This window comes from Bubalus kerabau, chromosome 4 (genome assembly GCF_029407905.1).
Source record: "Bubalus kerabau isolate K-KA32 ecotype Philippines breed swamp buffalo chromosome 4, PCC_UOA_SB_1v2, whole genome shotgun sequence".
Classification (NCBI taxonomy): domain Eukaryota; kingdom Metazoa; phylum Chordata; class Mammalia; order Artiodactyla; family Bovidae; genus Bubalus; species Bubalus kerabau.
This window is the reverse complement of record NC_073627.1, coordinates 146392962-146418960: the sequence shown is the minus strand read 5'-3', so window position 1 is coordinate 146418960 and position 25999 is coordinate 146392962. Positions and strand designations below refer to the sequence as shown.

Sequence of the window (25999 nt, the reverse complement as noted above, 5' to 3'; positions counted from 1 at the left end):
GGAATCTTAGTTCCCTGACCAGGGATCATACCTATGCCACCTGCAGTGGGAGTACAGAGTCTTAACAATAGGACCTCCAGGGAAATTCCTGGATCATGTTTTTAGAATCCATTTTTACTAATTTTCTGCCTTTTGAGTGGAGAGTTTAATTCATTTTCATTTAAAGTAATTGTTCGTAAGGAGGAACTTCTGTCATTTTACTATTTGTTTCTGATGCCTTGTAGCTTTTTGAGTCCTTCGTGTTCTGTGTATTTTGATTCCTATTTTGGTGTTAATGGGAGATGACTTAGGGCTGTGGTACTTTCCTTAAGCAAACAAACAAGAAGAAACAAACAAAACTTAAACCATTTTAATGGTTTAGAGTCATAGGTTAGAGGCAAGGAAAATGTGTGTTTCAAGGTAAGAATTTTAATCTCATTCATCACCTGTATGGACTTAGGAATTTTGGCACTTGTTTAAGTCTAAAACTAATCAGTTGGAATCAGTATTGAGGGAAGAGTTATTTTAAATATTAAGTAAACTATTTAATTTAATTGAAGTGTAGTGGTATTCTGTTCCTCCAACAATAACACCCCATTATTTGTGTTATAATTAAAACATCATATAGCAGAACAAATTAGACCTTTGTAAGTGTCAGAGCATCTTTTGTGGAGTAGTGTATGAAACATCCAAAATCTTGTGTTTTTAAAGAGGATGGATGATGAAGAAAGGTAAAAGGTGTAACCTTTTTATAGGTTTACTGTTACCCACAGGTTAAAACATTAACAAGCTAATCATCAAATGTCATACGTATAAGGTAACCAAATGAAAATGTATACCTTAATATTGTTATTTAGAGTAGGTTAACATACACAAATGGACATGAGTTTGAGCAAGCTCGGGGAGCTGGTGATGGACAAGGAAGCTTGGTGTGCTGCAGTCCATGAGGTTGCAGAGAGTCAAGACACGACTGAGCGACTGAACTGAACATACACAGGCCATGTCCAGTGTGTATGTTTGTCACTTAATTTAAATGCTAGTAATCTCTATCTTTCTAATGCTGAGCATATTACTTTTCTTTCCTTTAAACCTTCTTCCTTTAAAGTTTCTTTTTCCTTTAATAAGGGAAAGGGGTATGATCATATTTTTGGTGATCTTATTAAATAATGATTTGTAATTTTCCATCACATTGACGTAGCTGGTGTGGGAGAACAGTAGTAGTTCACTTAAGTTCTTGAAAAGTGATTTCCTCCTTTCAGATGATGAAACAGTAGTGCTGAAAAAAGATAATGCATTTGCAGCATACTTGTTTTCCCATTCCCCATAGTAGAACCAGCTACCCAGATCTTCTTTAACTGTAGTCCTTTCCTGTTGCCCACAACCTTTTCAACAAGAACATCTGGTATTTAACAGCAAAGGTTATCACTGTTAATTAGAGCTGTGTTTCTCAAGTGTTTTTTTAAAATTCTCAAATGTTTTAAATAGTGGAAACTTTTTGTCTAATGATATCTTGTGGGGAGACCCGTTGGTAAACAGGAGAGTAAAATAATGAAGTTGTTCTGGTTGAATGGGAACCGGACCAAGTTGTTTAAGCAAGGGAAGTCAAAGGGATCATATTTCCTCAAATTGTTTTTTAAAAGATTTATATGGGGCTTTGAAGTGTGAACAGTATATGGTTCTTGGCATTTTTCTTTTTTTAGCAGTTTGACTTGAAATAAATTTAAAACCATGTGTATTGAAGTATTTATATAACTAGAATGTACAAGCTTAAAAAAAAAAAAAAAAGAATGTACAAGCTTACCTTGCTGTGTGTCAGAATTTCCTTTGTGGCATGTTTGTGGAATGAAAATGAGGACAGTTCACGTGTATGAACTTCTGAAGTGTGTGTGCACATGCTTATTGACTTGGCTGATGTGCACTTGGTTGGCTGACTTAGCTGATTCCAGGCTTAAGCCAGTGGGAACTGAGGGCTTCAGGTTTTAGATTCTTTAGGCTCTGGAACTAGTTCTAGCTCAGAACAAAAGATCAGGAAAATCTCAAAAGCTCAGAAGATCTAAACCTTTGTGTGCATTTATTGAGCTATCATAATGCAAACTTATTTGCTTTTCTTTTCTATGTGGGCTATCTTGAGCATGTTTATCTTGCTTGTATGATTTTCTGCTGAGGCCAGATTCCCACATTTAATTTTAGTGTAAGCCATGTTTAAATATATAAAAATCAACTTGTGCAGACACTTGCCCCAATTTAGGGAGGTATATACTGTGCATTTTTATGTGACAGCATTGTGAGGCTTCCCACCTCTCCCCCAGACTTCTTTAGGGTATACTCAGAATACATCTCTCCTAGAGCTGGCTGGGTCTATAGTTTTGCTTTAGTGTAAAGGATATCGTATTCCATCATGGGAAGCAGGCACTGAGGTATAGAGAGTGTAAATCCCTAACCCTAATTTAGGAATGGTTGAATTATGTAAGTACCTGCAGGGATTAAGTTTTTATTAATTATTTTTATTATAATTAATTTTATTAATTATTAATTGTTATTTTCTTAATATAAGTTTTTTTGAGATATGACTCACTTACCGTACAATTTTACCAGTTAAAGTATACAATTCAGTGGATTTTAAAACAGTCACAGAATTGTGCAACCATTACCACCATCAATTTTAGAACATTTTCATTACCCCCCCAAAAAAGCTCCCACACCCTTTTAGTCATTTCCTACATACCTCTCTCCATTTCTCATAGTTCTTGGTAACCACTAATCTACTTTCTGTCTCTATAGATTTACCTATCCTAAATATTTCATATAAATTGAATTATATAATTACGTGATCTTTCTTGACTGGCTTCTTCCACTTAACATAAATATTTTCGAGATTCATCCAGGTAGCACATAGAAGTACTTTGTTTCTTTTTGTCACTGAATAATGTTACATTCTGCAGATATACCACATTTTATTTATCCATCAGGGCATTGGGTTGTTTCCTTTCCTTTTTTTTTTTAGTGAATAATGCTGCCATGAACATTTGTGTGCAGGTTTTTGTATGGATGTAGTTTCATTTTTTTGTATGTACCCAAAGATGGAATAACTGAATCATGATGGCCACTTTATGTTTCGCTTTTTGAGGAACTGCTAGATTGTTTTCAAAGCAGCTGTTACTGTTTTACATTCTCATCTGCAGTGTATGAGGGTTCTAGTTTCTCCACATCCTTGTTAACACTCGTCATTATCTGTGTTCTTTATTATTGACATTCTAGTAGGTGTGAAGTGGTATCTCACTGTAGACTAAGTTTTTAAAATAGTAGTTAGGCCTTTCAGGAAAGATAGTACTCTAATATTACAATTGAAGTGTATAATTGGCAGGCTTAGAAATATAATCTTCAGTAGCCATTCTTAACCCTGTCTATGTATAATTAGTATCACTTCCCAATTAAAATAATGATGTCATGAGTATTGTATGAGCCCCTATCTCTTAGCAAAAAATTCTTTATCAAAAGAGAAACAGTGAAGACTCAATTGTAGAGAACAGAATCCACTTGATATGACTTAAGCAGACGTGATTTATTTACCGTGGCATACTAAATAGCTTAAAAAATTGTTGGTATGTATCATTCTGGGTCCAGTCAAGAGATAAAAGGCATGTAGTAACTTAATAGGGAAAGAGTAAAGAATTATAGACCACTTGATCTTAGCCAAAAGGCTGAGACGTGGTGCTGGGAAAACTGGACAGCTCTAACACCATACACAAAAATAAACTTGAAACGGATCAAAGACCTAAATGTAAGGCCAGACATTGTAAAACTCCTAGAGGAAAACATAGGCAGGACAGAGGAAAACAGGCAGAATACTCATTGAAGGAATATCCTTTTTGATCTAATCAGAGTCAGATAGTAGGTATTTTGTATCTTTTAGAACAAGTGACCCTAACAGAAGCAGAAGATATTAAGAAGACATGGCAAGAATACACAGAAGAAATGTACAAAAAACATCTTCATGATCCAGATAATAATGATGGTGTGATCACTCACCTAGAGCCAGACATCCTGGAATGTGAAGTCAGGTGGGCCTTAAGAAGCATCACTACGAACAAAGCTAGTGGAGGTGATGGAATTCCAGTTGAGTTATTTTAAATCCTAAAAGATGATGCTGTGAAAGTGGTGCACTCAATATGCCAGCAAATTGGGAAAACTCAGCAGTGGCCACAGTTTTCATTCCAGTCCCAAAGAAAGGCAATGCCAAAGAATGCTCAAACTACTGCACAACTGCACTCATCTCACATGCTAGTAAAGTAATGCTCAAAATTCTCCAGGCCGGGCTTCAGCAATATGTGAACTGTGAACTTCCAGATGTTCAAGCTAGATTTAGAAAAAGCAGAGGAACCAAAGATCAAATTGCCAACATCCGCTGGATCATCGAAAAAGCAAGAGAGTTCCAGAAAAACATCTGCTTTATTGATTATGCCAAAGCTTTTGACTGTGTGTGTCTCAACAAACTGGAAAATTCTTCACGAGATGGGAATACCAGACCACCTGACCTGCCTCCTGAGAAATCTGTATGCAGGTCAAGGAGCAAGAGTTAGAATTGGACATGGAACAACAGGCTGGTTCCAAATAGGAAAAGGAGTATGTCAAGGCTGTATATTGTCACCCTGCTTATTTAACTTATATGCAGAGTATATCATGAAAAACTCTGGGCTGGAGGAAGCACAAGCTGGAACCAAGTTTGCTGGGAGAAATATCGATAACCTCAGATATGCAGATGACACCACCCTTATGGCAGAAAGTGAAGAAGAACTAAAGAGTCTCTTGATGAAAGTGAAAGAGGAGAGTGAAAAAGTTGGCTTAAAGCTCAACATTCAGAAAACTAAGATCATGGCATCTGGTCCCATCACTTCATGGCAAATGGATGGGGAAACAGTGGAAACAGTGACTGACTTTATTTTTTTGGGCTCCAGAAATCACTGCAGATGGTGATTGCAGCCATGAAATTAAAAGATGCTTACTCCTTGGAAGGAAATTTATGACCAACCTAGACAGCATATTAAAAAGCAGAGACATTACTTTGTCAACAAAGGTCCATCTAGTCAAGGCTATGATTTTTCTGGTTTCATATGGATGTGAGAGTTGGACTATAAAGAAAGCTGAGCACTGAAGAATTGATGCTTTTGAATTGTGGTGTTGGAGAAGACTCTTGAGAGTCCCTTGGACTGCAAGGAGATCTAACCAGTGCATCCTAAAGGAGATCAGTCCTGGGTGTTCATTGGAAGGAGTGATTTTGAAGCTGAAACTCCAATACTTTGGCCACTTGATGTGAAGAGCTGACTCATTTGAAAAGACCCTGATGCTGGGAAAGATTGAAGGCAGGAGGAGAAGGGGACAATAGAGGATGAGATGGTTGAATGGCATCACCGACTCAATGGATATGGGTTTTGGTGGACTCTGGGAGTTGGTGATGGACAGGGAGGCCTGGCGTTCTGCAGTTCACAGGGTTGCAAAGAGTCAGACATGACTGAGTGACTGAACTAAACTGATCCTTCCTAGAATAATGAAAAATAAAAACAAAAATAAGCAGGACCTAATTAAATATAAGAGCATCTGCACAGCATAGGAAACCATAAACAAAATGAGAAGACAGCCCACAGAATGGGAGAAGTTAGTTGCAAATGAAGTGACTGACAAGGGATTAATCTCCGAAATATGCAAATAACTCATGCAGCTCTGTGTCCAAAAGACAAGCAACTCAAATCAAAAAGTGGGCAGAAGATCTAAATAGACATTTTTCTGAAGAAGACATAACAGATGGCCAAAAAGCAGATGAAAAGATGCTCAACATCACTAATTATCAGAGAACTGCAAATCAAAACTACATTGAAATATTACCTCACACTAGTCAGAATGGCCATCATCAAAAAATCTACAGACAATAAATGCTGGAGTGGGTGTGGAGAAAAGGGAACCTTCTTACATTGGTACAACCACTATGGAGAACAGTATGGAGGTTCCTTAAAAAAGTAAAAATAGAACTATCATATGATCACTCCTGGGCATCTATCCATAGAAAACCATCTTCCGAAATGATATATATGTCCCAGTGTTCTGTGCAACTCTGTTTGCAATAGCCACGACATGGAAGCAACCTAAATGTCCATCAACAGAGAGTCAGATAAAGAAGATGTGGTACATATATACATATATACAATGGAATACTACTCAGCTGTAACAAAGAATGAAATACCACTTGGAGCTACACGGATGAGCCCAGAGATTATGATGCTAAGTAAATTAGACAAGACAAATATCGTATGATACTGCTTATATGTGGAATCTAAAAAAGGGTACAAGTGAACTTATTTATAAAACAGAAATAGAGTCACAGATGTAGAAGACAAACTTATGGTTACCAGGGGGGAAAGAGGAGGAGGGATCAATTGGGAGATTAAGATTGACATATATACACTATTATATATAAAATGGGCTTCCCAGGTGATGCTAGTGATAAAGAACCCACCTGCCAATAAAGGAGACGTAAGAGATGCAGGTTGGATCCCTGGGTTGAGATGATCCCCTGGAGGAGGGCATGGCAACCCACTCCAGTATTCTTGCCTGGAGCATCCCATGGGCAGAGGAGCCTGGTGGGCTATTGTCCATAGGGTAGCAAAGAGTCAGACCTGACTGAAGCAACTTAGTACACATGCACATATATAAAATGGATAATTAATAAGGACCTACTGTATAGCACAGAGAACTCTACTCAACACTCTGTAATGACCTATATGGGAAAAGAATCTGAAAAAAGGGGGTATATGTATAACTGATTTACTTTCTTGTACAGCAGAAACTAACACAACATTGAAAATCAGCTATATTCCAATAAAAAGTTAAAAAAGAAGTATTGACTATAAGAGGGATAGGAGCAGTGAGGGATTTACCAGTAAGAAGTCAAGATAACAGACAATACAGGGCTAGTTGATATAAAGAGCAGTTACCAACCCTATGGCTCACTGAAGTCTAGATGTTGTTCAAGTAGCTAAGTTGTGGCACTAGAAGAATATGCTGGATATGTGCCTTCTTGGGTGCCAGGGAAAGCTGTTCCTGGGGAGATGACTTGTCAGAGGCACTCTGCTGCAAAATTGCATAACCTCCTGTTGGAGAATCTGCACTTGCTGTAGGAGACTGTTGCTGGAGAAGCCGTGCTTGTTGGAGTGGGTCTTGGAGAAGCCAAGTGGGCATGCTGGAACCAGGAACAGAATCCTTTACCCCTGCAGAGTCTTTCCAGTGCTCTCTTGACAAAGCTTAATATCTTGCCAGGTGGCAAATAAATTAGTATTTTAAGTGCATTAATCTATTTTCACAGTACAGGCAAAAAGAGTGACTTTGGAGAGGAGGGGCAATAACTCAATAACTTGCCACAGGTATTAAGTGCTTTACAGAATTGTTTAGACATTTAAAGAAAGAAACTCAAGGAGCAAACCTCCAAAACCTGAGTTCTGCACACAACTGAGAAACTCAGGAAAGTATTGTCTTTTTGAGTAAGAGGCCTCTGACCTAATTGTGAAATTGCCTCTAGATCTTTATTGCTGTCTTAAAATCGGAAAAATGTTGTCGTTAGGAGGCCATGGTAGTCAGGAATCGTCCTCTAATACTTAACAAGCTCTAGAACCACACTGGACCTATTCTGGCCTGGACCAGCACTGCCTACAAGAGTCTGGACTAGCCTTTCCCAATTTTTATACCCTGGAGGATCCATGAACTAATTTTTGGGTCTCAGGTTATAGCTGTGATATTAGTGTAAAAAGAAAGTTTAGATACAGTAATTGTCTATCTCCTGTTCACCTCCCTTCACTTCATTGATGAAGGAGGGATCACCTGTCCTAAACTGGGCAAGATAGCTACTACCTGACCCTGGTGAGGTGAGACTGACAGCAGTTTTTTTAGTCATATTTGCTCACAACCTAGGGGAATGGTACTTGGGGGTAGAGTGAACCACTACTCTCCACTCCTTGGGGAGGATGTGGTTAGTTTGTGTGAATAATTCTGGAGGCTAGCAGGGGACTGAGACTAGTTTTAGATTGGTTTAAACCAGCTGAGAGGCATGCAGCTGGTTTAACTGATAGTGGACCTAGCTGGGTGAGGAGCCTTTCACATTGGCTATGGCAAGACTGGGAGAACTTTCCTTAGGCATTTGGGGCTCTGTGAGGCTCAAAGCTGTCAGAGCAGGCCTTCAAATTTTAGGCCTTATGATACAGTACTCCAGGAATGATTGTTAATGCTTTTTTGATAGAGAATGATATTTTTTATGCATCTATTTATTTTGGCTGTCTAGTCTATTCTTTTGTACAAATCTCCATCCCTCCAAATGATATAAACTCTTACATGAGTTAGTAATGCAGTTAGGAAAAGAGACTTCTTTTTCTAAATTTCCCACTGTATTTTTTCTTTTTACTTTATGGTAGGCCTAGGAGTTTTATACATTTTTGCTCTATAATATATTACTAAAGCCTGGCTTGTGGTATATGGCTTGTATAAGAGTTTTATTTTTCTTTATTTAAAGCAAAGAAGACTTTAACCAATCTTACTTGAAAAATAAACAGGTAGTTAAACTTAGCTTACCATTCTGAAGCTAATCTGTTTCCTTACTGTGATTTTTAAAAACGCATATGATAAAGATAATAATTTCTGTTAAATTGCTGGCTTTAGCTGAAATAGGATTTAATTTTTTTTAACTAGGCTTGGCAGTTTAAAAAATATTGTAAGCTCATTTAAAAAGTCTTTTTATGTGGTCAAATATTGTGGTTTAACATAAAACTTACCATTTTAACTATTTTTAAGCTTAAAATTCAGTAGCATTAATTACTTTCATGATGTTATACAACAGTCACTACTATCTATTTCCAAAATTTGTCATCACTCTGTTACAGATCAGTTCAGTTCAGTTCAGTCGCTCAGTCATGTCCGACTCTTCGCGACCCCATGATCTGTAACTATTAAGCAGTAACTCTCTGTTCACTTTTGCCCCCAGCCCCTGGTAACCTAATATACTTTATATATCTGTGAATTTGCATGTACAGATATTTTATATAAATGAAGCTTGCAATATTGTTTGTTTCTGACTCGTTTCACTTAGCATAATGTTTTTGAGGTTCATTCATATTGCAGCGTGTGTTAGACCTTTATGCCTTTTAATGGCTAAATACCATTCCATTGTGTGAATATACCATGTTTTATTTGTCCATTTATCTTTTGGTAGATACTTGGGTTTCTACCTTTGGGTGTTGTGAACAATGCTGCCATATACATTGATATATGATTATCTGATTCTCTGTTTTCAATTCTTGCGGGTATATACCTAGGAGTAGAATTGCTGGGTCATATGATAATTCTATATTTAGCTTTTTGAGGACCTGCCCAAATGTTTTTCATAGTGGTTGCTCCATTCCCACGCGTGATTTAAGAAGGTTTCAACTTATCCACATTCTTGAGAATACTTATTTACTGTTTTTTTTCTTTATTATAGCCATCCTAGTGTGAAGTAATACTGTGATTTTGATTTGCATTTCCCTAATAACTCTTGCCTGGAGGATCCCGTGGATGGAGGAGCCTGGTGGGCTGCAGGCTATGGGGTCGCTCAGACACGACTGAGTGACGTCACTTTCCCTTTTCACTTTCATGCATTGGAGAAGGAAATGGCAACCCGCTCCAGTGTTCTTGCCTGGAGAATCCCAGGGACGGGGGAGCCTGATGGGCTGCCATCTATGGGGTTGCGCAGAGTCGGACACGACTGAAGCAACTTAGCAGCAGTAGCAGCAGCAGCAATAACTAATGGCAGAAAGCGAAGAGGAACTAAAGAGCCTCTTGATGAAGGTGAAAGAGGAAAGTGAAAAAGCTGGCTTAAAACTCAGCATTCAATACAGTATACTAACGCATATATATGGAATTTAGAAAGATGGTAACAATAACCCTGTGTACGAGACAGCAAAAGAGACACTGATGTATAGAACAGTCTTATGGACTCTGTGAGAGAGGGAGAGGGTGGGAAGATTTGGGAGAATGGCATTGAAACATGTAAAATATCATGTATGAAACGAGTTGCCAGTCCAGGTTCGATGCACGATACTGGATGCTTGGGGCTGGTGCACTGGGACGACCCAGAGGGATGGAATGGGGAGGGAGGAGGGAGGAGGGTTCAGGATGGGGAACACATGTATACCTGTGGTGGATTCATTTTGATATTTGGCAAAACTAATATAGTTATGTAAAGTTTAAAAATAAAATAAAATTAAAAAAAAAAAAAAAACAACCAAAAAACTCAGCATTCAAAAATCTGAGATCATGGCATCTGGTCCTATCACTTCATGGCAAATAGATAGGTAAAAAATAAAAGTAGTGACAGACTTTATTTTCTTGGGCTCCAAAATCAATGCAGACAGTGACTGCAGCTGTGAAATTTGTGTTCTTGCCTGGGAAATCCCATGGACAGAGGAGCCTCATGGACTGTAGTCCACGGGGTTGCAAAGAGTCAGACGTGACTGAGCAACTGAGCACACAAACACAGAGCAGAAGTCAAAGGAGAAACCAGATTCCAGATCAAATGAAATGCTCAGTATAACCTGATCATAGGTGTCAGTTTGACTCTAGAAACATTAGAGCATTGAAAGAAATGGCCAATGGGAGTTACAGTCACATTATTCACAGTAGCCATAACGTGGAGCAACCTATGCGTTGCACTGAAAGTTATGGTGCATATATACATACAATACAGAGGAATACTACTCAGGTATAAAAAAAAAGATGCTTGTAAGAAAAGCTATGACAAACCTAGACAGACAGGTTTGCTTTTTAGACAAACCTAAAAAGCAGAGACATCACTTTGCTGACAAAGGTCCATATAGTCAAAGCTGTAGTTTTTCTAGTAGTCATGTATGGATGTGAGAGTTGGACCATAAAGAAGACTGAGCACCGAAGAATTGATGCTTTCAAACTGTGGTGTTGGATAAGACTCTTGAGAGTCCCTTGGACTGCAAGGAGATCAAATTAGTCAATTCTAAAGGAAATCAGTCCTGAATATTCATTTGGGAGGACTGATGCTGGAGCTGAAACTCCAATACTTTGGCCTCCTGATGCAAAGAACTGACTCACTGGAAAAGACCCTGATGCTGGGAAAGATTGAAGGCAGGAGGAGAAGGGATGACAGGGGATGAGATGGTTGGATGGCATCACCTACTCAGTGGACATGAGTTTGAGTAAACTCTGGGAGTTGGTGAAGGACAGGGAGGCCTGGTGCGCTGCAGTCCAGGGGTTTGCAAAGAGTTGGACATGACTGAATGACAGAACAACAACAACAAATATCTTCTTTGGGAAAATGTTCATTCAGATCCTTTCAGTTCAGTTCAGTTCAGTTGCTCAGTGGACTGTTTTTTGTTGTTGTTGAGTTGTAGGTGTTCTGTATATATTCTGGATATTAAACCCTTATCAGATATATAATTTGCAGATATTTACTCTCATTCTTTATGTTATCTTTTCACTTTCTTGATAATGTCCTTTGAGACAGAAGTTTTAAAATTTGAAGTTCAATTTATCTTTCTTTTTCTTTTGTTTCTTGTGCTTCTGTTGCTGTAACTGAGAATCTGTTGCCAAATTCTGTGTCATACAGATTCACTCATGTTTTCTTCTAAAAGTTTTAGCTGCTTATATTCATGTTGTTGATTCATTGTGATGAATGTTGATTCATTTTTGTTTCTGGTGTGAGTAGGAATTCCACTTCATACTTTTGCCTGTGAAAATCCATTTGTCCCAGCAATAGAAGAGACTGCTTTTTTTTTTCCCCATCATGAAGTGGACTTGGCACCCTTGTCAATAATCAGTTGGCCATAGATGTATATGTTTATTTCTAGACTTTCAGTTTTATTCCATTGGTCTCTTTGTCTTTTTGCCAGTACCAGTGTAAATTGATTTTAACTAGTTTTCATTAGAAGCATGAAAATTGACAGTGCAAATAGCAAAGCTAGAACCATAAGCCAAAGTAATATTAAAACTGTAGCCTGTTAACAATTTATATCAGAATTTGAAAAACTTGTTTTGCCCCAACTGGCATAATGAGGTTCAAATATAGGAGTTGAACCTCTTTATGAACTCCTGGACCAAATAAAGGTCCAGGAGTTACAAATGATTATATATATATATATATATATATATATATATATATATGTACATTGATTATATTTTATGAAAAAGTTTTATACAATAAAGTTACTAGCTTTAAAAACTAAAAATAGTGGTTTATCTCTTTAATATGAAACTTGTTTTCTTTTGTTGAAGTTGAAATAACTATTCATATTTCATTTTCAACCAACATGAGATGATTTCCTCCTTGCTCTTGATGCTTGTTAAATAAAAAATTCCATATACACATAAGAAATTGAAAGCCAGCAGCAAAATGTTCATTACCCTTCTATGATTTGCAAGACACTACTCTTCAACAGAAATTTAGCACTTTTTAGGGACAGAGCAGGTAAGTCTCATCTTGAGTTTATAGTCGCACTGTAGTGCACAAAAAATTCTTCCTCCTCAGTCAAGTTCTCTGAATAAGCAGATGATTCAGAGAAAGGGCCTCTCATTTAGTCTTATATTTATTTGAAAAGAAAGAGAAAATACTGTTCAGTTTTATTTTCTAATTTTTTTCCTCTAGGTCAGCAAGATTTGAAATTTGTTGATACCCCTTTTCACTCTCAAGTCCAAAGCAGCAATAAGAGCATCTTTTGATATCCTTTTGTCATTTGAATTTTTTCCCCGAGAATCTTAAATCGTGTGCTTAGTTACCCAGTTGTGTCTGACCCTGTGTGACCCCATGGACTGTAGCCTGCCAGGCTCCTTTGTCCATGGGGACTCTCCAGGCAAGAATACAGGAGTGGGCTGCCATACCCTCTTTCAGGGGCTCTTAACAACCCAGGGATCAAACCCAGGTCTCCTACGTTTCAGGTGGATTCTTTACTGACTGAGCCACCAGGGAAGCCCAAGGATCTTATTACTTGAAGTCAAAATGCTTTCTCTAGGTCTTGCAGAGAGTAGTGGTTGATTTGTTTCCTATGGTAACAAATGTTTGCTAAGTTGGCTAGTTGCAGTAGCCATTCTTCGTCCGGAGTGCTCAGCAGAATCTGGCCTACTGTGTTTGTGAAAGTACCCCTGCAATTCACCACTCAGCTCTGACACACGCTCGAGAACTCTTCATCTGCTAAGCCCCTGGATGTCTTAAGAGAACATTTTCATTTCATCCACCAGAGCTTTTGATTTACTAACTCTTCTCTGTGAAGAAAACACTGTGCTAAAAAGTCAGGTTTTTTTTGGAGAGACTGGGGTTGTTAAAAAAGAGTAGCACATCCTCACGTGGAGCCAGCTATTGGAACATTTTCGGCACAGATGCCAACAAAGTTCTTCCAAGATGGACCTTATGTTTCTAGACAAGAAGATAAAACATCAGCTATCCTGTCTTTTTCTGGCTTTGGGCAGCATTCTGTGGCCCAAAAAAAAAAAAAAATTGTTTATTAATTTGGCTGCATTGGGTCTTTGTGCCATGTGGGCTCTCTGTTGTGCCTCACAGGCTTCTCTCTAACTGTGGCAGGTGGGCTCCAGAGCACAGAGGCTTAGTTGCCCCGTGGCATATGTGATCTTAGTTCCCCGACCAGGGATTGAACTTTAGTCTCCTGTGTTGAAAGGCAGTTTTAACCACTGGACCACCAGGAAGTCCCACACACACACACACACACAAAATGTTTTCTTGATTTCATCATTCAGTCTGGACAGGAAAACTTGTTTTCTATTTATCACGTGGATCTTTAATATCACATGACATGTCAATACATTGACTTACTGTTATTATACTGTAGAACTTTAAAATTTTCTCTTACTACATCTCATGTAAACTATTTCATTTGGCATGACTTTACATTCTGGACATACTGGGTTCTCAGCAATTGGGGTGACTTTCCTTTTGCTAATCAGTGAAACTCTGCTGCTGTATCACTTGCTACCTTAGCCTTTTCATTGTATGTAACTTTTTTTAAGCCAAAGCTTTATTGTGTTTGTTTGGAGATCCCATTAGTACCTTTAATGTGTCAAACTACTATAATTTGCAGCTGTATGTTTTGAATATTGCTAGAGCCATTACTGCACTTGAAATATTTCCCACACAGAATGGAATACTATATTCCATTGTATAAATCTATTGATAAGTAGTTTTCAATACAAGGATGTGTTTTTTTATGTGTGTCTCTTGTCGGGAGAAGGCAATGGCACCCCACTCCAGTATTCTTGCCTGGAGAATCCCGTGGATGGAGGAGCCTGGTGGGCTGCAGTCCATGGGGTCGCTAAGAGTCGGACATGACTGAGCGACTTCACTTTCACTTTTCACTTTCATGTATTGGAGAGGGAAATGGCAACCCACTCCAGTGTTCTTGCCTGGAGAATCCCAGGGACGGGGGAGCCTGGTGGGCTGCCGTCTATGGGGTCGCACAGAGTCAGACATGACTGAAGCGACTTAGCAGCAGTAGCAGCTTGTTGCACTAATTTAGTGAAATGACTTGGAGGATACAATTCTTCATTGCTAATCTTACCAGAATTATCCACTGACCCTCCTTTCATACCTCAGCCTCAAAACTTGCCACATTGGATTATCAGGCATATTTGTAAATTACAAATGTTAATGTCTAAAACATAAGGACATACTAAACAACTAAATGAGAAAGTCATGAAAAGTCCAAACATTTCACAATGTAAATCCCTTATAACTTATTCAGTTCACAGTTTGGAATGTTCATCCCAATATCAAAGTGTTAGGAATGGGTGCATCTGGGTATACAGTTTTTTTCATTAATATTAAAATTTCCCTCCAGTTTTTCATTACCGTTGTAGAACCTTTGCTCCTGTAAGGCAGTTGGCAGTGCATAAGGGGGATTTAGGGGAGGTAATTTGAGGAAGGGGCTGATACTCATTAGCCCATTACCTTCTCCGTGTGCCATGCAATCTCCAGTTATCACAGCCAACTCTAACCAAATATACATGGTCCTGTGTACTAGCACACACAGATGATATGTAATAAAACCATTAATTAGGGGCCACTGCTTGGTGCACAAAAGTAAAAGAGAAGGAAAAAAGAACCCCTTGTGTTCCATTTTGAACTCTCAAACAATTCTAGCAACAACTTGTGGACCCCACTTTGAGAAACCCTGGACAAGGCTTTGGGATCTCCGTATACACTGCTGTAGAACAAAGCATGTCTAAGTTGGTTCTTCATCGCGGGATCAGGTGGCGTTTGTGTGACTTTCAGTCTAACAAATTTCATAAACAGTGAAATTGAGTTTGGCGGGTATAAAAACATCTGGAACCTACCTGCAGTGGAAATGCTTTTTTTTTTTTAACTTTCCTGTACTACATTCCTGTAGTACAGAAAGGCATGTTAGAGAGAAATTAGTGTGTATACTGTGTGCCACGATACCATATCCACCATATTATTGAGTTTTTTAAAATGAAGACTTCTTGTTCATTTGTGTAGTAAAGTTGTCTCAAAACAAGTCCTTAAAGCATTTATTTGTTCATTCAGAAATTTATTTACCACCTGCAATGTGCTGGCACTGTATGAGGTACTTGGGGGACAGTGAACAAAACAAAGATTTCTGCTCTTATGGCAGTTTAGTTCAGTGGAGAGAAATAAATAATATATATCAATAGTACACATAGTTAAATTGCCTAGTTTACAAGGTGATTAAAAAGAGTTTCACCAAGATATTAGGTGTTAAACTATATGACTTATGTGATTATATCAAGAACCTTGGGTTTCTGCCTCTTTTCCTCAAAACTTTGAAGAAATAAAGGAACTTATTTTGGTTGCTTTGTAGCCACCAGTAGTGATAAGTTGAGGGTCTAGGATGAATTAGATGATGGGATTGATGTATGTGATGTGATGGGGGCATATGTTGGAGATTTGTAAGTATATGAAACTAAACTGTTCCTTTAAGAATTTGTTTTGACACCTGTTCATATATATGTAATCAGTTATTGATTGAGTACAGTTTTCAGAGTGTTCTATTACTTTTGAATCATCCTGTCATAGAAGGCTGTAAGTGCTCTGGGAAGAGAAAAGTAGATTGAGGTAAGGGGTGATGGGTATGCTGGTGTCTGGAGCTGTTTTACAGTATTAAATAGGATGGTTGGGATAAGCTTTATTGAAAAGGTGAATGTGTTTTTTGAAAAGGTGATTCTTGAGCAAAGGAAATTTGGGAGTTGGTTAGTCATTGGGATATCTGGTGGAACATTTCAGGCAAAGGAAACAGCTTGGGCAAAGACAGTAAGGTGATAGTGAGCCTGGCGTGCTGGTGGGAAGCATGGAGGCCCAGCCAGTGTGTCCAGAGCAGTGTGAGGAAGAGGAGTTGTAGGCAAGTTACAGAGCAGGGCTGGGGCATTCCTTTAGGGCCTCTAATGTCATTTAAATATTTGTGCAGCACCCATTGGGCTTTGAGCAGAGTGATGACAAGATTTATCTACATTCCCCCCCCCCCCCCCCCCCCCTTTTCTCCAGGCTTTTAAAAGGATCAGTCAGGTGTTGTGTTGAAAATAGACTGCAGGTGCCACACATAGAAGAGGGATGAATAGGGGCAGTGGCCCACCTTGGTAGTATTGATAGATGTGAAGAAGTGATTGGAGTCTGGATATATTTTGAGAGTAGAATTGTCAAGAATTCCTGAGGGGTTGGATGTGGGGTATAAAACAGGAGTCAAGAAGGACACTAAGGTTTTAGACTGAGCAATTGCAGAGAGAGAATTGTCTCTTAAGTGCATTTGAGGAAAGCTGAGGTTAGAGCACATTGGGAAGGGAAAGGAAAGTCAGGAGATTAGTTTTGGATATGTTAAGTTTGTGATATTATTAGAGAGCCAAGTGGAGATATTGAGTAGTCATGAGACTGGATGAGATCACCAGCAAAGAGTGGAGTTGAAAAGGCCAAGGACTGAGCCCTAGGGCATTCTAGTAAAGGAAATTTAAGAAAGAATGGTAGTGAGTAGGCAGAAAACAAACTACAGCTATATAATAAAGTATTTATAAGAAGAAGGTGTGATCAGTTATATTAAATGATCTCCTTGGAAGTGCTTTCTTTGGCCATACACAGTTGAAGCTGTGTAGCCATTAATGTTAAATGAATGAATTTTGAGATTACAGCGATTTTCATTATCTTTTTAAAGTTATTCAAGTAATAGAAATCCATGCTTTCTAATACTGTAAAAATATAACAAACTGTGGTAGTTTGCCATTGCCTTCTCCTTATATAAATTACACATGTAATAAAATGACGTAGAACTAGAAACACATGTTGTATGAATGTCAGATTCCTGGCTTTGACACTATGCTACAGTTAGCATGAAATGTCATGTAACCATTGGGAGAAACTGAGAGGGAACACGGGACCCCCCATCTTCTCATGGAGGAAGAGACACCCAAGAGATCTCCCCTGGCCCTTCCCCCACCACAGTACAGTGAGAAGATGGGGGGTCAATGAACCACATACCCAGTTCTCACCAGACACCGTAATTGCTTGCACCTTGATCTTGGACTTGACAGCCTCTCTTGCATAAGGTCTCAGCGTCTTGCTTTGTCACACCTGGTTGGCAAAGCCACAGACTTCATGAGATGCAACATTTCTGCTTCTAGGTTCCTGCTCTTTCTATTATACCATACTGTAATGAACACAAACTTTCACAGCAAAAAGAAGGCTTTTCCTTTTCTCTGAAGCACTCTGGCCTCAGGATTCAGTGAGAAAAAGTGGCCATAAAGGACATATTTGCTCAGTGAAGTGCACTTTTCCGCCTTCTTTCATATCCCTTTTTGTGTTTCTCTTCAATAGTTCCTTGACTTAACATCCTTCTTAACATCCCCTATACAATGAAAATACAAACTAACTAAGAATAGAAAAAAGTGATTGAAGCATTAAATGTACAAATTACAAATCTGTTCCAGATAGACTTACATTAAATAAAATACCCTTTTCAGTAGAGATTTATAGTGAATGACTGTGCATTCTCGGAAGCTTCAAGACATCTAGCAAAGGGCTGAGAATTTACATCTGATCACAATCTAATGGATTTCTTATCACCAGTCTATGAGCTGTGCTAAGCATGTCATTAGTGTCATTTGTGCAGGAACTAATTTTGTTTGGGAAAAGGGTGAGAAGCAAGCTCTAGCCTCAATTCTGAGTTCATTACAACTTCTCAGAAATCTCAGCAGCTGTGTATTTAGTACAGTTTCAGAAAAGGAAATATGTTAAGGTTAAGGAGGCAACTCTTTGGAACTTCAGACACTTTTTTTTTTTTTTTTTTTTTACTGTATATATGTGGAACGCTCCATCTACAATGAGCAGTTGTGAAGAGGTTCTTGCTCAGGATAACATGGTCACGAACTTGGATGACTCAGAGGGGCAAAGAGGAAGCTTGAGGACTAGGGAGGAGGGCTTCCTTTTGATTTAAGTTGGAGACAGACTTATAACACAGTCTGTGGGCCTGCAGCCTTCTCCTGTCATCTGTTATAAATCTTCATGTGGTCTTCAACTTTATTGCCCAAGTCCTCCTTGTCCCACAAATGATGTTTTATTCTGCAGTTTCAATATTCAGGGGAGCATCAGAATTCAGAGGATCGGTAAACAGAGTTTAATCCCCAAACAACATCCTTCCGTGTCCTCAGGGGGGCCCATCCAGTGCCATCAACCGAAGGCTCTCTCAGGAAGCTTAGACATGTAGTTTGGCTTTATGTTCTGCAACCTCTTTAACAGTCTGTCTCTCACAGCAGCCCTCTGAGCAGAGCTGGAGGTGATGGCTGGTGCCCGGAACCCTGTGAGGTCCTCATCTTGCTTCAGTATGCTTGCCTGTGCCAGCATTATTGCCCCCTTTACCCTGGGCATCCCAGACAGGCGAGACAAGGCCCTTCACCTTCTGAGATGGGCTTGCTGTTAATGTAGTTTTAGAGAAAGTCATACTACTTAACCAAGTAGCTTAATTCTGTTTATGGCAACAATGGTGCTTTTGAAAACATGTAAGATTCCCCCCACCTTTGGATGTATAATGATTCTTAATTAATTTGGAAATCAGAAAAAGTTACTTTTGACTTTGTGGGCATTAAAAAAGTCAGTTAAAAGAAGGAGTAGTTAGCACTTAAAAATTTCTTATCTACTTTAAAAACAGCCTATGTAATTTTTGTAGATGGTCCTAAATATGTTTCCTCTATTATAATTGAGTTTAAAAAAAAGGAAAAAAAGTCATGTTTAGTTAAAGGAGAAGTTCTTTGTTACTGTAGTAAAACACCCAGAATATCTATATCTTCTAAATCTATTAAGCAATTTGAAGTCTCTTTTTTTGGGCATGTTTGTTTTCCTTTAAATATAGCATTACTAAACATGGCATAAGGATGTAACTTGTTGAATTGACAATAGTTTTTAAACTTCTTGTTTAAAAGTGCCACAAAATTCTGCTTCAGTAATAAGCATTGATATGTAAAATTAAAAGATATCCAGGGCTTTTTTTTTTTTTTTGGGTGACTAGCTGTAAAATAAATCTGAAAAATTATAAAAATTGTGAATGGAGATTTAGCGTTTTAAATCTCTTTTCTTTTAAATCTCTTTTCCTTCTTGCCCTCCTAACCCAGGGTGGTAGCTGCTTCTGCAGTTGTTTATCTTGAGCCTCCCTAGGCTTCCTCTATAGCCTGCCAGCCTTGCAACATCTGTGTAACCGACTCCTATTTTAGATCCCTTATATTAAAAAAGATGTAAGGTTTTAAAATATATAAGGGATGGTGTGGGGAGGGAGGAGGGAGGAGGGTTCAGGATGGGGAGCACATGTATACTGGTGGCGGATTCGTTTTGATGTTTAGCAAAACTAATACAGTGTTTGAGGTTTAAAAATAAAAAAAATATATAATATGTAAATTCCAAAGATGAAACCTCTGTTGGTTGAAGGAAAATATGCATAAATATATTAAATGAGATGAGAGATTTTTGAGAAGATTTTGCTCTGTCTAAACAATTTGTTGTTAATTAAAATGTTTTCATACAGAAATAATCATACATATTTACCAGTATTTGACTGCTGTGTGAATGGTGGACAATACACTAATCATAGGATTGGTTTGACTATTTTAAGGTGTAGTATTAGAACAGGAAGGATAATTTGAATTGTCTCAAAAGAAATCTTGGCTCTATAGTATAAATTATGTTTTTACACTTTTGTAGCACTTGGATTTTTGATGACCTTTTACTGACTGATTTTAAGTGGTTTAATAGGCACACCTTGTACTTTGAAGTGACCTGCCAGAAGTGTGTAAAACTCAAACATTCTCCCGTGGTTTCCAGTCTTACCTTGTGTTGCCCATAATAAAACTACAGTTTTATGACTTTTATGACATCTAATATATAGAAAACAAAATTGTGTGTTTAATATCAGTATTTTTTCTTTTTAGATTATCTGCAATGGTGAAATGAAGTAATTCAAGATGAGCAAGTTAAAAGTGATACCAGAGAAAAGGTATTGTAAGTTTAAATACCAGCATGTATAAATTATAGACATAATACGTGAAGTGATTGTATAAAACTTTTTACTTTAAAATATATTTGTTTAAATGCAGCATCATATATTTATGTTATTTTGTTAATGTTTATTACTGTTTAACTTTTCATTTAAAGCAGGAGTCAGCAAACTTGACACATGGGCCGAATCTGACCTACTGCCTGTTTCCGTGTAGCCTGAGTGGTTTTTACATTTCTAAATGGTTGGGAATAAAAATAAAAATGTGATCATATGAAATTCAAATTTCAGTGTACATAAACAGAATTTTACTAGAACATAACATTTTGTATATTGTATGGCTACTGAATTTCTTTCCTTACGTAAGACTTGATCAAAGCACATCAGTTTCCATAGAAAATTTATTATATATTTTCTATCTTTAAAGGCTTCTATGGATGCTCTTTTTAGTTTATTTTTTGCCCCCTTTAGATTTTTTCTCAACTATGAAGTATCTATTAAACATGTTTATGTACCTAACTCAGTGCTGAATCTGGGAGAGTAGAAAAGAAACGTAACACTTAATGCAGTGCTTTGCAGAAAAAGTGTTGAGCACGTTCTAAAGATGTAAAATGAGCCCTATTCTCTTTCTACATGAGGCTTATAACCTGATGAGAACACCTGAACAAATGCAGTATAGTGGTTTAATCAGTATATACTGAAGTGTTAAATTTTGAGATCCATAGAATTTTTTTTTAATATAAATTTATTTTAATTGGAGGTTAATTACTTTACAATATTGTATTGTTTTTGCCATACATCCACATGAATCCACCACAGGTGTATATGTGTTTCCCATCCTGAACCCCCCTCCCTCCTCCCTCCCCATACCATCCCTCTGGGTCATCCCAGTGCATCAGCCCCAAGCATCCAGTATCATGCATCGAACCTGGACTGGCTATTCGTTTCATATATGATATTATACATGTTTCAATGCCATTCTCCCAGATCATCCCACCCTCTCCCTCTCCCACAGAGTCCAAAAGACTGTTCTATACATCTGTGTCTCTTTTGCTGTCTTGCATGCAGGGTTGTCGTTACCATCTTTCTAAATTCCATATATATGCGTTAGTATACCGTATTGATGTTTTTCTTTCTGGCTTACTTCACTCTGTATAATATAGGCTCCAGTTTCATCCACCTCATTAGAACTGATTCAAATGTATTGTTTTTAATGGCTGAGTAATATTCCATTGTGTATATGTACCACAGCTTTCTTATCCATTCATCTGCTGATGGACATCTAGGTTGCTTCCATGTCTTGGCTATTATAAACAGTGCTGCAATGAACATTGGGGTACATGTGTCTCTTTCAATTCTGGTTTCCTCGGTGTGTATGCCCAGCAGTGGGATTGCTGGATCATAAGGCAGTTCTATTTCCAGTTTTTTAAGGAATCTCCACCCTGTTCTCCATAGTGGCTGTACTAGTTTGTATTCCCACCAACAGTGTAAGAGTGTTCCCTTTTCTCCACATCCTCTCCAGCATTTATTGCTTGTAGACTTTTGGATCACAGCCATTCTGACTGGTGTGAAATGATACTTCATTGTGGTTTTGATTTGCATTTCTCTGATTATGAGTGATGTTGAGCATCTTTTCATATGTTTGTTAGCCATCTATATGTCTTCTTTGTAGAAATGTCTGTTTAGTTCTTTGGCCCATTTTTTTTTTTTTTTTTTTTTTTTTTTTAATTTTATTTTATTTTTAAACTTTACATAACTGTATTAGATTTGCCAAATATCAAAATGAATCCGCCACAGGTATACATGTGTTCCCCATCCTGAACCCTCCTCCCTCCTCCCTCCCCATTCCATCCCTCTGGGTCATCCCAGTGCACCAGCCCCAAGCATCCAGTATCGTGCATCGAACCTGGACTGGCAACTCATTTCATACATGATATTTACATGTTTCAATGCCATTCTCCCAAATCTTCCCACCCTCTCCCTCTCCCACAGAGTCCATAAGACTGTTCTATACATCAGTGTCTCTTTTGCTGTCTCGTACACAGGGTTATTGTTACCCTCTTTCTAAATTCCATATATATGCGTTAGTATACTGTATTGGTGTTTTTCTTTCTGGCTTACTTCACTCTGTATAATAGGCTCCAGTTTCATCCACCTCATTAGAACTGATTCAAATGTATTCTTTTTAATGGCTGAATAATACTCCATTGTGTATATGTACCACAGCTTTCTTATCCATTCATCTGCTGATGGACATCTAGGTTGCTTCCATGTCCTGGCTATTATAAACAGTGCTGCGATGAACATTGGGGTACTCGTGTCTCTTTCCCTTCTGGTTTTCTCAGTGTGTATGCCCAGCAGTGGGATTGCTGGATCATAAGGCATGTCTATTTCCAGTTTTTTAAGGAATCTCCACACTGTTCTCCATAGTGGCTGCACTAGTTTGCATTCCCACCAACAGTGTAAGAGGGTTCCCTTTTCTCCACACCCTCTCCAGCATTTATTACTTGTAGACTTTTGGATTGCAGCCATTCTGACTGGTGTGAAATGGTACCTCATAGTGGTTTTGATTTGCATTTCTCTGATAATGAGTGATGTTGAGCATCTTTTCATGTGTTTGTTAGCCATCTTTATGTCTTCTTTGGAGAAATGTCTATTTAGTTCTTTGGCCCATTTTTTGATTGGGTCATTTATTTTTCTGGAATTGAGCTGCAGGAGTTGCTTGTATATTTTTGAGATTAGTTGTTTGTCAGTTGCTTCATTTGCTATTATTTTCTCCCATTCTGAAGGCTGTCTTTTCACCTTGCCTATAGTTTCCTTTGTGGTGCAGAAGCTTTTAATTTTAATTAGATCCCATTTGTTTATTTTTGTTTTTATTTCCAATATTCTGGGAGGTGGGTCATAGAGGATCCTGCTGTGATTTATGTCAGAGAGTGTTTTACCTATGTTCTCCTCTAGGAGTTTTATAGTTTCTGGTCTTATGTTTAGATCTTTAATCCATTTTGAGTTTATTTTTGTGTATGGTGTTAGAAAGTGTTCTAGTTTCATTCTTTTACAAGTGGTTGACCAGTTTTCCCAGCACCAGTTGTTAAGAGATTGTCTTTAATCCATTGTATATTCTTGCCTCCTTTGTCAAAGATAAGGTGTCCATAGGTGTGTGGATTTATCTCTGGGCTTTCTATTTTGTTCCATTGATCTATATTTTTGTCTTTGTGCCAGTACCATACTGTCTTGATAACTGTGGCTTTGTAGTAGAGCCTGAAGTCAGGCAGGTTGATTCCTCCAGTTCCATTCTTCTTTCTCAAGCTTGCTTTGGCTATTCGAGGTTTTTGTAATTCCTATACACTAATAATGAGAAAATAGGAAGAGAAATTAATGAAACAATTCCATTCACCATTGCAACGAAAAGAATAAAATACTTAGGAATATATCTACCTAAAGAAACTAAAGACCTATACATAGAAAACTATAGAACACTGGTGAAAGAAATCAAAGAGGACACTAATAGATGGAGAAATATACCATGTTCATGGATTGGAAGAATCAATATAGTGAAAATGAGTATACTACTCAAAGCAATTTATAGATTCAATGCAATCCCTATCAAGCTACCAACAGTATTTTTCACGGAGCTAGAACAAATAATTTCACAATTTATGTGGAGATCCATAGAGTTTTATCTTTCTAGCTTTCTTGTTCAAGTGTCTGTACTGCAAGAGTTCTGCCTTATTCAGAGCTCTGATCTATTGACTCATCATCACTTCCTCTCTTGTGAAGTGAAAGTCGCTCAGTCGTGTCCAATTCTTTGCAACTCCATGGACTATACAGTCCATGGAATTCTCCAGGCCAGAATACTCAAGTTGGTAGCTGTTCCCTTCTCCAGGGGATCTTCCCAACCCAGGAATCAAACCAGGATCTCCTGCATTGCAGGTGGATTCTTTGCCAACTGAGCTATCAGGGAAGCCCCTGTCTTGCCCAGTGTAGGATCCATTGTTCATCATTCCAGTCCTGAGAATACCTGAAATGTTTTTACCTCACTTTGTGTTTTTTCATCACACATACCTGACAAAGTCTTTTTCCTGGATAGACCTTTACTGAGTGACTGAGTGATATTGGAGGATGAATTAACTTAGAAGATATTACTAAAATGATTATTGATAATCAGCCTGAACTGAGCCCGGCAATATTAGCTACTCTGGTTCTAAATTTTGGAATGACTGTTTTATACTTTTCAAACATTTGAAATTGTCAGATGTATATGTACATATTCTCAGAAGTTGACCTAATCTTAGAGATAATACAATTTATTGTCCTCATATTTCTTGTGCAAAATTTGCTCGTTCCCCTTAATTTGATTCTATCCTTTGCTTACCCTCTTGTTACTTTTTGCTACAAAGGATGTGTCTCTTTTCTTGGTCTTTTAATCATTAGTATTTTACTCTATTGAATCTTTAATTCCTCCATTCCATATCATTTAAATCAGTCTGGGCTTTCCCATGTTTAGACTGCAGTGTTCTGTTATTGGGCTTCCCTGGTAGCTCAAGCACAGTACAGTACAGTTCTGTTAATACACAATTTATCTGATTTCCTCAAGAGCCAAAAAGTTTTAAATAGCCTATAAATGCAATCTGCATCTCATTTCACACTCTCCAATCACTCTTGTTTAGTTCCTGCCTTATCCACTATACCAACAGTAAGTGTTAAGGTCACCTATGAATTTTTAAATAGCTTTATTGAGATATAATCATCTTATAAAAAGCTAAACATAGTTTGATAAGTTTGGCTTATGTATAATGGTTAAATCATTATCTCAGTGAAAATAATGAACATATTTATCATGCTCAGTAACTACCTATAAATGGAATGGCTGAAGCATATGGTAGGTCTGTGTTTCTTTTTAGGAAACTTAACAATGATCTGTTTTACAAAGACATTAATACCATCTTATAGTCTCTCCAACAGTGTGTGAAAAGTCTAGTTCTTCTGTATTCTTACCAACACTTGTTATGGTCATTCTTTTTAAATTCTTACGATCATTCTTTTAAAATTGTAGCTGTCTAGTAGGGGTATATTGATATCTCATTGTGATTTTAATTTGCATTTCCCTAATGGCTGATGATGTTGAACATCAATTCATGAGTTATTTGGTGCATTATCTTTTAGCATAGCTTATTTGGTGATGTCTCTTTGCAAATCTTCCAATTTTTGAAATTTTAGTGTTTTAATAATTGGGTTTTAGGGTTTTTTTTTTAATATTATGGATTCAAGTTGTTTATCAGATACTTGAATTGCAAGCATTTTCTTTCAGTTGCACTTTTTTCCTTCATATTTTCTCCCATTCTGTGTGTTGTCGTCTCTCTCTCTCAGTTTCTCTCTCTTTAATATTTATTTATTTATTGGCTGCGTCAGGTCTTAGTTGCATCATGCAGGATCTTTCCTTGTGTCACATTGTGTCACATGACTCTCTAGTT

At 37.8% G+C, this 25999-nt stretch overlaps 1 protein-coding gene across 4 annotated transcripts in view; it reads left to right on the top strand.

Moving 5' to 3' along the window:
- AGTPBP1 (ATP/GTP binding carboxypeptidase 1) overlaps positions 1 to 25999 on the top strand; it is a 202452-nt gene that overhangs the window by 10375 nt on the left and 166078 nt on the right. For all 4 annotated transcript variants that reach the window (XM_055578958.1, XM_055578956.1, XM_055578957.1 and 1 more), the window contains one exon: positions 20464 to 20528. In XM_055578958.1, coding sequence (XP_055434933.1) covers positions 20497 to 20528 — 32 coding nt within the window. In that variant the 5' untranslated portion in view covers positions 20464 to 20496. Of the gene's footprint in view, positions 1 to 20463; positions 20529 to 25999 lie in introns of those variants that run through there.